This window comes from Aristolochia californica, unplaced genomic scaffold, assembly GCF_029961685.1.
Source record: "Aristolochia californica isolate CCGP_79_NKW_82.1479 unplaced genomic scaffold, dmAriCali1.0.hap1 SCAF_326, whole genome shotgun sequence".
In the NCBI taxonomy this organism is placed as follows: Eukaryota; Viridiplantae; Streptophyta; class Magnoliopsida; order Piperales; family Aristolochiaceae; genus Aristolochia; species Aristolochia californica.
In genome coordinates, this window is record NW_027182022.1 from 444 (window position 1) to 12500 (window position 12057).

Consider the following 12057-nt stretch of genomic DNA (forward strand, 5'->3'; position numbering starts at 1 on the left):
AGAACAGCTTCCGTTGAGTCTCTGCACCTATCCTTTTTTTTTTCTGAAAACAGGATTTGGCTCAGGATTGCCCATTTTTAATTCCAGGGTTTCTCTGAATTTGGAAGTTACCACTTAGTAGGTTTCCATACCAAGGCTCAATCCAATCAAGTCCGTAGCGTCTACCAATTTCGCCATATCCCCCTCCCTCTTCCTTATGAGAAAGAAATCACATTGTGACCCCCCCTTCTTTTCTTTCATTTATCTTGGAGCCGTTGAATTCATTAGATACAGGCCCTTATTCCTATATCAAAGAGGTGTGTCCCTATTATATTTCTTGACCAGCTTCTTTCATCCCTATCGGAGTGGCGGGCCCATATTTGATATGATCCAATCAGAAATGATTCTATCATTGATGTATCCGCAATTCAATATGGATGGATATATCCCACGTCACATATATATATATGTCTTTACACCCCTTATTTTTTTAGCGCTATTTGGAATACTGGAACGGTCGATATTCATTCTTTTTTTATCGTCTTATCCCCTCCCTTTCCGAATGAAACCAGAGGAATGTCTCATTATGCTCTGGACTGCAGCCTTATCTTTATCTTATCCTTTCCTTTATCTTATCCTTTCCTTAGGAAGGATCTCCTATACTATAGGAATTCCTATAGTGTAAATAAATAGAATTTCTAAATTTCTATAACTATATATAGAATATATAACTAAGCTAATTTTTATTTTTTAGTTTATTTTATTAAGATTAAGTAATTAATATTACTAATATTACATAATCATAATATAATCTAATTAATATTAATAATATAATATATTAATATTATATTATTATTTATTATTACATAACAACATTAATATTAATAATTACATTATTAATATTAATGTTGTCATAATTAATATTATATTCTATTTAATATTAATATTGTATTATTAATATAATATTGATATTGTATTTATATAATTGTATTTGTATTTATATAATTGTATTTATATATATATATATTATATATAATAATAATAATTAATAATAATTATAATAATAATAAAAACAAACTACTCTTTATTTATTTATTATAATTATATTAATTATTAATAATAGATATTAATAATAGATAAATAAATAGATAAATAAAATAAAAAAATAAATAAATAGCTAATTACTAATAGCTAAGTCCCAGTAGTTTCCCGAAATCCTATGCACTATTTCTGTTATGTGAGCCCGCTTAGCTCAGGGGTTAGAGCATCGCATTTGTAATGCGATGGTCATCGGTTCGATTCCGATAGCCGGCTTTTCCATTTATTCGATTTTTTCCATGATGATATTGATATTGATAATGTCTCCTTGAGATCAAGAGAAATTGAAAAGACTTTTCAATTTTCTCCAAATGTCGGGTCAACATAGTATGTTACGGGAACTCCCAACTATGAATAAAAAAGAATAAAAAATGGATTGAAGCTGTTAGATCTCTACAGAACAAGAAAGGGATACTTAACTTCCTATATATAACTATATAAAATAATCTGGTTATTGAGACAATTCATCTCATTCTTCTTTATAGTATTTCAGCGAGTTTAAGCTTCGTTTATCGTTTAGTTCAGTCTTAATTTTTTTATTCTGTGAAATCCAATTTCAATAAAATAAGGAGTCTTTATGTCTCGTTACCGAGGGCCTCGTTTCAAAAAAATACGCCGTCTGGGGGGCTTTACCGGGACTCACTAGTAAAAGACCTAGATCCGGAAGTGATCTTAGAAACCAACCGCGTTCCGGGAAAAGATCTCAATATCGTATTCGTCTAGAAGAAAAACAAAAATTGCGTTTTCATTATGGTCTGACAGAGCGGCAATTGCTTAGATATGTTCGTATCGCTGGGAAAGCCAAAGGGTCAACAGGTCAAGTTTTACTACAACTACTTGAAATGCGTTTGGATAACATCCTTTTTCGATTGGGTATGGCTTCGACCATTCCTGGAGCTAGACAACTAGTTAACCATAGACATATTTTAGTTAATGGTCGTATAGTAGATATCCCAAGTTATCGGTGTAAACCCCGAGATATTATTACTACGAGAGATGAACAAAGATCCAGAGCTCTGATTCAAAATTATGTGGATTCATCTCCCCCGCGAGGAATTGCCAAAACATTTGACTCTTGACTCATTCCAATATAAAGGAATAGTAAATCAAATAATAGATAGTAAATGGATCGGCTTAAAAATCAATGAATTACTAGTCGTGGAATATTATTCCCGTCAGACTTAAACTTAATTAAAATAAAATAATTAAGCTTTGGACAATACAATTTTGTCTACCCTGTTTCACCAAACAAAGTAAATAGAACTAAGTTAAGGGATTTAATCCGGATTTTCCCCCATTTTCGTATCCTTTTCGTATCCCAAGTGGATCCGCGGTCAGATTCTCATTCCTTGTCCACCCTTTCCGATCCGATATTTTATCTACCACAGTAATTGGCAATAGAGAATCACTAGAAAGCAAAGGCCCTACTCTTGGAATAATGGTATCCATTGTTATTTGATACATTGTGGTTGGTAACGTTGGTAAATTAGGTGTAGGTCAAGGTACGGAAAGAGAGGGATTCGAACCCTCGGTAAGCAAAAGCCTACATAGCAGTTCCAGTGCTACGCCTTGAACCACTCGGCCACCTTTCCCACAGAATCTTAGGATTATTGCCCGGAAACCCGGTGAATAGCGAGTCATTCATATTATTTTATTGAATTTTTTATTGCAATACAATAAAGGTACGACCGATCTATTATAAATCGAAAACTTTTCGTCAAACAAAGATCTTCCTTCGAGGCTCGAGGGATAAAAACACATTTTTTTTTATTTAATATTAACTTAATATTAAAAAAACTATCTATTCATCTTTGTCAAGACGACGACCCTCTCCATCTTATTCGGATATTTATACCGTATACCGGATTAAACAACCAATGAATTGGGACGAATCCACAAACTCTATACTATACTATAGTATTTTATACTATGGTTATATTTAGAGGTCCATAGGAATTAAAAAATTCCTTTCTAGTTTCAGATTTATCAACAACAACTCTTCTCATGAGCTATCCCATGGATCTATTATTCCCATGGATCTATTATAAATAAATTCATGGGTCGCCCTATGATTTTAATATTTCCATTGTATTGTTTTGTTTGTGGATACGCGCTATTCGCCCAAAATGGATGGGTTGGTTATTCTATTTTCATCATGGAATGCTTATTTGATTCTTTTGACTCTTTGGGTAATAATAAAAAAAAAAAAAAACTCCTCGAGTTAGATCAGAATTTGTAGGAAAATTTCTTGGATTCCTTAACTTCGATAAAATAAAGAGTAAGAGTTCTGTTCATTGGTATACCACATTGGACTGAAATCCAATCTGATTCCAATATTTCCTATCTATCCCTGTCTTAAAAGGGGCAATTTTGAGGGTCTTTTTTTTTTTACAATTACTCTGTTTTTATGTGATTTCGTACTGTACAATTCCTTTGTTTATGGGAGCATTTTCCCTCGAGGGAGAGGATAATGAGAAGAATTATGGAATGGGTTGTAAACTATGCCTAGATCTCGGATAAGTGGAAATTTTCTTGATAAGACCTCCTCAATTGTAGCCAATATCTTATTACGAATAATTCCGATAACTTCAGGAGAAAAAGAGGCATTTACCTATTACAGAGATGGTGTGATTTGATTCGTTTTTTTTTTATTTATTTATTAATATTAAAATTTATATATATTCTAATTATATAATATAATTCTATTTATTTATATTTACTTATTATATTATATTATTATATATTGGATTTGACCTCTTTCAGTCTTATGAGAAGGGGACATGGTTCAGGACACAAAAAAAAAATTCTTTAAATAAACTTCCGCTTGGTGAAGGTGAAGTTTGGGGTAGTAGAGATCGAACAATTCCTTCTGTCGTGTATCCCCGATTGATGCAACCTCAGATGCTTCAATTATCGATTTTAGCATTGAGCGAAAGGTTACACCTATAGGTTCTGTATTGCAGGTTAATCCTACTCCACCAGTACCAATAGGCGGCGCATAGGGGAAGAAGCACTACACCTAGGAATCAACAACACGAAAACTTTGTTATATATTATACCCCCTTTTCCTTATTGGGATCGGGACTAACAAGAATGGTTGGGACAACAAACATCCATCTCGTTTGTGCTTTGGATACCCGTATAACCATCGAAGATCGTTGAAGTGACTAATTCCTGCAAATCAAATAGAGGGCGTTGAGGACAAAGAAATTGTTGGAGTGAGCATTTCTATCTAGCATCAACACGTTTGGTGTTAAGAAAAAGACCTCCTACAGGAAGGCTGGCTAGAGATTTCTTGTAAAAACACTAGCCCCCATCAGTTCATAATGAAAATATTTCAATCTTTTTTGATTCCGATTCCATGGGTTATTCCCTTTATTACTATGCACAGAAGAGAAGGGAGGAGCCGTATGAGATGAAAGTCTCACGTACGGTTCTGAAACGGAGATTCTTTGAATAGAATGAACGACCGTAACGGATGTCAGCTCAATCCGAAGGAAATTATGCGGAAGCTTTACAAAATTATTATGAAGCTACGCGACTAGAAATTGATCCCTACGATCGAAGTTATATACTCTATAACATAGGCCTTATCCACACAAGCAACGGGGAACATACGAAGGCTTTGGAATATTATTTCCGGGCGCTAGAGCGAAACCCATTCTTACCACAAGCTTTTAATAATATGGCCGTGATCTGTCATTACGTGCGACTATCTCCACTATAGAAAGAAGGAAAGAAAGATCAAATACGCTAGTCAATACTAGAAAAAAAAAATAGGCTTTCTACATATGCATCGTCCAAAGCAACGATTTTTATCAGCTGTAGCAAAGAAAGACTTCATAGAGGCCAAAATATGAAGAAATAGGTATGGCCTATATACTAGATTCCATGGATAAAGGATCTAATTTAATTGATAGGGTAAGCGCCGTAAAGATCAATTAGAGAGGTTTTGGGGCCGATACAATAAGAACTGCTTACAGAACATATCATATCTTATGATATGAGATAAAAGTGAGGAATCAACTTATGTAATAGAGTCGATCTACTAAGGTATTGAGCAGCGGTGTAGCATCAGATCCCAAAGATAGTAAGTCCTTTCTTTCTTATGGAGGAAAGTCTTTTTCAAAGATTCTATATCAATATCAATTCCTATATGAAACCGAGATAGTTACCTTTCAGAAGATTCTAATGATAGAGGGGGTACGGTACCTATGCTTTATTTTTCTGAAGGTGGGAGAAAAGATAAAACGCATTTTTGATCAAAAAAAGAGTTTGAAACTCATGTAATTAACCTCTTCTGGTTAACCCGGGATAGATTTACGAGAAATCTCATTCAATTATAGATATGGTAGATTAAGATGGGACACCAAAAGACTTGACGGCGGAGCCGTATGAGGTAGGAAACTCTCAAGTACGGTTCTAAGGGAAGGAAATGACCCACCTATTCCGACCGGGGAGAACAGGCCATTCGACAGGGGGATTCTGAAATTGCGGAGGCTTGGTCTGATCAAGCTGCTGAATATTGGAAACAAGCAATATCGCTTACTCCAGGTAATTATATTGAAGCCCATAATTGGTTGAAGATCACAGGGCGGTTCGAATAAGAACACTCTTTTTTTTTTTAATTCAATTATCATGTTATGTTGGATCCATTAATCAAATAAAATGGATCGTTCCTCTGGGAAGAGCCAATCAAGGAATTTCATTATATCCCTTCTAAGATCGTTCTATTTCGTCTGGTACTTCCGAAGTATAAACCATATAGATACTGTACAGAATACATTCCATTCCTTTTTTCTATGCTAATAAAGCTATATCCTCGACTGACTAAATAGGGATATCGGGATGTCTCTTTTTTCTTTTTAATGACTAATGAATGATTCTTTGATTTGTAATAGAGTAATAAATACGTTCCATGTGAGATATATGTAAGATCTAAACTGAAGTGGATTCATCTAGGCATTTATACATTGAAATATGAATACATTGGATTGCACCAAAAATGGTTTTTGCGCCATGCCATGTGAGGAAGGGGCTTTATTATTAGATAAAGGTCCGTTGGGCGCCCCCCAGATATGTCATAATAGATCCGAACACTTGCCCGGATTGACTTCCATATCATAATTGCTCTAGTAAATAACTAAAGAAAATAAATAGATGGGAGATAGGAAAGAAAGGAACTAATCACTAATCATAAATACCCATCTCTCAGAGGTTCACTAATTACTGACAGTTGGCGGGTCTCTTTGTATGTGTTGTCCGGAAAGAGGAGGACTCAATGATTATTCGTTCGCCGGAACCAGAAGTGAAGATTATGGTAGACAGGGATCCCGTAAAAACTTCTTTCGAGGAATGGGCCAAACCCGGTCATTTCTCAAGAACAATAGCTAAGGGCCCTGATACTACCACTTGGATCTGGAATCTACATGCTGATGCTCACGATTTCGATAGCCATACGAGTGATTTGGAGGAGATCTCTCGAAAAGTCTTTAGTGCTCATTTCGGTCAACTCTCCATCATCTTTCTTTGGCTGAGTGGCATGTATTTCCACGGTGCTCGTTTTTCCAATTATGAAGCATGGCTAAGCGATCCTACTCACATTGGACCCAGCGCCCAGGTGGTTTGGCCAATAGTGGGTCAAGAAATATTGAATGGTGATGTGGGCGGGGGTTTCCGAGGAATACAAATAACCTCTGGATTTTTTCAGATTTGGAGAGCGTCTGGAATAACTAGCGAATTACAACTCTATTGTACCGCAATTGGTGCATTGGTATTTGCAGCGTTAATGCTTTTTGCCGGTTGGTTCCATTATCACAAAGCTGCTCCTAAATTGGCTTGGTTCCAAGATGTAGAATCCATGTTAAATCACCACTTAGCGGGGTTACTAGGACTGGGGTCTCTTTCTTGGGCGGGACACCAAGTACATGTATCTTTGCCGATTAACCAATTTCTAGATGCCGGGGTAGATCCTAAGGAGATACCGCTTCCTCATGAATTTATCTTGAATCGGGATCTTTTGGCTCAACTTTATCCAAGTTTTGCTGAGGGAGCAACCCCATTTTTCACCTTGAATTGGTCAAAATACGCGGAATTTCTTACTTTTCGGGGAGGATTAGACCCAGTAACAGGGGGTCTATGGCTGACCGATATTGCACACCATCATTTAGCTATTGCAATTCTTTTCCTGATAGCTGGTCACATGTATAGGACTAACTGGGGCATTGGTCACGGTCTGAAAGATATTTTAGAGGCTCATAAAGGTCCATTTACAGGTCAGGGTCATAAAGGTCTCTATGAGATCCTAACAACGTCATGGCATGCTCAATTATCTCTTAACTTAGCTATGTTAGGCTCTTCAACCATTGTTGTAGCTCACCATATGTATTCCATGCCCCCCCTATCCATACTTAGCTACTGACTATGGTACACAACTTTCGTTGTTCACACATCACATGTGGATTGGTGGGTTTCTCATAGTTGGTGCTGCTGCACACGCAGCCATTTTTATGGTAAGAGACTATGATCCAACTACTCGATACAACGATCTATTAGATCGTGTACTTAGGCACCGCGCCGCAATCATATCACATCTCAACTGGGCATGTATATTTCTAGGCTTTCACAGTTTTGGTTTGTATATTCATAATGATACCATGAGTGCTTTAGGGCGTCCCCAAGATATGTTTTCAGATACCGCTATACAATTACAACCCATCTTTGCTCAATGGGTACAAAACACCCATGCTTTAGCACCTAGTGCAACAGCTCCTGGTGCAACAACAAGCACCAGCTTGACTTGGGGGGGTAGTGATTTAGTGGCTGTAGGGGGCAAAGTCGCTTTGTTACCTATTCCATTAGGAACCGCAGATTTTTTGGTACATCACATTCATGCATTTACGATCCATGTGACTGTATTGATATTACTGAAAGGTGTTCTATTTGCTCGTAGCTCACGATTGATACCTGATAAAGCAAATCTTGGGTTTCGTTTCCCTTGTGACGGCCCCGGAAGAGGGGGAACATGCCAAGTATCCGCCTGGGATCATGTCTTCTTAGGCCTATTCTGGATGTACAATTCCATTTCGGTAGTGATATTCCACTTCAGTTGGAAAATGCAGTCAGATGTTTGGGGCAGTATAAGTGATCAAGGGGTGGTAACTCATATCACGGGGGGGAACTTTGCGCAAAGTTCCACTACTATTAATGGGTGGCTCCGGGATTTCTTATGGGCACAAGCATCTCAGGTAATTCAGTCTTATGGTTCCTCATTATCCGCATACGGCCTTTTTTTCCTAGGCGCTCATTTTGTCTGGGCGTTTAGTTTAATGTTTCTATTCAGCGGCCGTGGTTATTGGCAAGAACTCATTGAATCCATCGTTTGGGCTCATAACAAATTAAAAGTTGCTCCTGCTATTCAGCCTAGAGCCTTGAGCATTGTACAAGGACGCGCTGTAGGAGTAACCCATTACCTTCTGGGCGGAATTGCCACAACATGGGCATTCTTCTTAGCAAGAATTATTGCACTAGGATAATGGCTAGGAGGATTTGAAAGGCATTATGGCATTAAGATTTCCAAGGTTTAGCCAAGGCTTAGCTCAGGACCCCACTACTCGTCGTATTTGGTTTGGTATTGCTACCGCACATGATTTCGAGAGTCATGATGATATTACTGAGGGACGTCTTTATCAGAACATTTTTGCTTCTCACTTCGGGCAGTTAGCAATAATCTTTCTGTGGACTTCCGGAAATCTGTTTCATGTAGCTTGGCAAGGAAATTTTGAGTCATGGGTACAGGACCCTTTACATGTAAGACCAATTGCTCATGCAATTTGGGATCCTCATTTTGGTCAACCGGCGGTAGAAGCTTTTACTCGAGGGGGTGCTCTCGGCCCAGTGAATATCGCTTATTCCGGTGTTTATCAGTGGTGGTATACAATCGGCTTACGTACCAATGAGGATCTTTATACTGGAGCTCTTTTTCTATTATTTCTTTCTGCCATATCCTTAATAGCGGGTTGGTTACATCTACAGCCCAAGTGGAAACCAAGCGTTTCGTGGTTTAAAAATGCCGAATCTCGTCTCAATCATCATTTGTCAGGACTATTCGGAGTAAGTTCCTTGGCTTGGACAGGGCATTTAGTTCATGTCGCTATTCCCGGATCAAGGGGGCAGTACGTCAGATGGAATAATTTCTTAGATGTATTACCGTATCCCCAGGGGTTGGGCCCCCTTTTTACAGGTCAGTGGAATCTTTATGCCCAGAACCCCGATTCCAGTAGTCATTTATTCGGCACCTACGAAGGGGCGGGAACTGCCATTCTAACCCTTCTCGGGGGATTCCATCCACAAACACAAAGTTTATGGCTGACCGACATTGCCCATCATCATTTAGCTATTGCATTTATTTTTCTCGTTGCTGGCCATATGTATAGAACTAACTTCGGTATTGGGCATAGTATGAAAGATCTTTTAGAAGCACATATTCCTCCGGGAGGTCGATTGGGGCGTGGACATAAGGGTCTTTATGACACAATCAATAATTCGCTTCATTTTCAATTGGGTCTTGCCCTAGCCTCTTTAGGGGTTATTACCTCCTTGGTAGCTCAACACATGTACTCTTTACCCGCTTACGCATTTATAGCACAAGACTTTACTACTCAAGCTGCGTTATATACTCATCACCAATACATCGCAGGGTTCATCATGACAGGAGCCTTTGCTCATGGAGCTATATTCTTCATTCGAGATTACAATCCAGAACAGAATGAGGATAATGTATTGGCAAGAATGTTAGACCATAAAGAAGCTATCATATCTCATTTAAGTTGGGCCAGCCTGTTTCTGGGGTTTCATACTTTAGGACTCTATGTTCATAACGACGTCATGCTCGCTTTTGGTACTCCGGAGAAACAAATCTTGATTGAGCCTATATTTGCCCAATGGATACAATCTGCTCACGGTAAGACTTCATATGGGTTCGACGTACTCTTATCTTCAACGAATGGCCCAGCATTTAATGCTGGTCGAAGCATATGGTTACCTGGCTGGTTGAATGCCGTTAATGAGAATAGTAATTCACTATTCTTAACAATAGGTCCTGGAGACTTCTTGGTTCATCATGCGATTGCTCTAGGTTTGCATACAACTACATTGATTTTAGTAAAAGGTGCTTTAGACGCGCGCGGTTCCAAGTTAATGCCAGATAAAAAGGATTTCGGTTATAGTTTTCCTTGCGACGGCCCGGGACGAGGTGGTACTTGTGATATTTCGGCTTGGGACGCATTTTATTTGGCAGTTTTCTGGATGTTAAATACCATAGGATGGGTTACTTTTTATTGGCATTGGAAGCACATCACATTATGGCAAGGTAACGTTTCCCAATTTAACGAATCCTCCACTTATTTGATGGGATGGTTAAGAGATTATCTATGGTTAAACTCTTCACAACTTATCAATGGATATAACCCTTTTGGTACGAATAGTTTATCGGTCTGGGCATGGATGTTCCTATTTGGACATCTTGTTTGGGCGACTGGATTTATGTTCTTAATTTCCTGGCGTGGATATTGGCAGGAATTGATTGAAACTTTAGCATGGGCTCATGAACGCACACCTTTGGCTAATTTGATTCGATGGAGGGATAAACCAGTGGCTCTTTCCATTGTGCAAGCAAGATTGGTTGGATTAGCCCACTTTTCTGTAGGTTATATATTCACTTACGCAGCCTTCTTGATTGCCTCTACATCAGGCAAATTTGGTTAATTCATTTTTCTTGTAATGTGCTCCATCGGGAACAATCTCATTTGATTCGGTGGAGAAGGGGGACTACCACTACCCTCTTATATTTCTACATCTAGGATCCGACCCGTATCATTGATAATAAAATAGGAACTGAACAATTATGGCAAGGAAAAGTTTGATTCAAAGGGAGAATAAAAGGCGGAAATTAAAAGAGAAATATCATTTGATTCGCCGATCCCTAAAAAAAGAAATAAGCAAAGTTTCGTCGTTGAGTGACAAATGGCAAATTCATGGAAAATTGCAATCCCCGCCACGTAATAGTGCACCTATACGTCTTCATCGACGTTGCTTTTCGACCGGAAGGCCCAGAGGTAACTATCGGGACTTTGGGCTATCCGGGCACATACTTCGCGAAAGGGTTCATGCATGTTTGTTGCCGGGGGCAACGAGATCAAGTTGGTAAGGGTAAAAATACCCCTTCTTCATATTTCTATGGGTCTCTATGATCTATGATCATAGAGGGGCCCCTTTACCATTCTGTAGAAATGGGCTATTCTATTTATTATGGTAGAGGGGCAATCCTTCTTGGTCCATTAGTTCCCGGGTCTTTCGTGCGGGGTAGAGCAGTTTGGTAGCTCGCAAGGCTCATAACCTTGAAGTCACGGGTTCAAATCCTGTCTCCGCTACATTTTTAGACGTTAGGTGTAACTCCGTTAATTGTTTTGGGATAGTAGGAAAGAAGAGGGAAGTTAGAACCACTACACTATCGTGGTCAACTATACCGAATCATTTATCATATTATATTAGATTATTTTACCATGGGCGGATAGCGGGAATCGAACCCGCATCTTCTCCTTGGCAAAGAGAAATTTTACCATTCGACCATATCCGCATTTCTTCGTTCTGATATGAACATCATCATGTTCACACATATATGATATATCATATATATATATATATATATATATATGTGTGTCTGGATCATATTTGTACAGGGCTATATAATATATTATATTAGATTCCAATTATTTTATTTTAACATTAGATTATTCATTTTTCATTCAAGAAGTGACCCCTCTCCCTCCAACTTTTTCTTTCTTTTTTTTTTGAGGGGGGGGGGGCTCATATTGAATTTTAATGTGTCTCACAGTCCGAATTCCTTCGGGGGAGGGGTCACTTTTTTATTCTTGTACGAGGAGGTTCAAGATATTAGAGAATTAAGGATAGCTACTAGAA

The 12057-nt window shown here is 38.3% G+C and overlaps 1 protein-coding gene and 3 non-coding genes across 4 annotated transcripts; 2 read left to right on the forward strand and 2 right to left on the reverse strand.

Moving 5' to 3' along the window:
• Positions 1–1220: 1220 nt before the first annotated feature.
• TRNAT-UGU (transfer RNA threonine (anticodon UGU)) lies at positions 1221–1293 on the forward strand. Its single transcript has one exon. It is a non-coding gene; the product is annotated as a tRNA-Thr (tRNA).
• A 1289-nt stretch (positions 1294–2582) lies between these two features.
• On the reverse strand, positions 2583–2669 carry TRNAS-GGA (transfer RNA serine (anticodon GGA)). Its single transcript has one exon. It is a non-coding gene; the product is annotated as a tRNA-Ser (tRNA).
• Positions 2670–4068: 1399 nt separating this feature from the next.
• On the forward strand, positions 4069–6181 carry LOC137961219 (uncharacterized; the record flags this gene model as incomplete). The annotated part of the gene is given in 2 exon segments (XM_068808360.1): positions 4069–4123; positions 4126–6181. Coding segments are annotated over 2 exon segments (174 nt in total), but the record flags the coding sequence as incomplete, so codon positions are not given.
• A 5461-nt stretch (positions 6182–11642) lies between these two features.
• On the reverse strand, positions 11643–11713 carry TRNAG-GCC (transfer RNA glycine (anticodon GCC)). The gene has a single exon. It is a non-coding gene; the product is annotated as a tRNA-Gly (tRNA).
• Between the last annotated feature and the right edge of the window lie 344 nt (positions 11714–12057).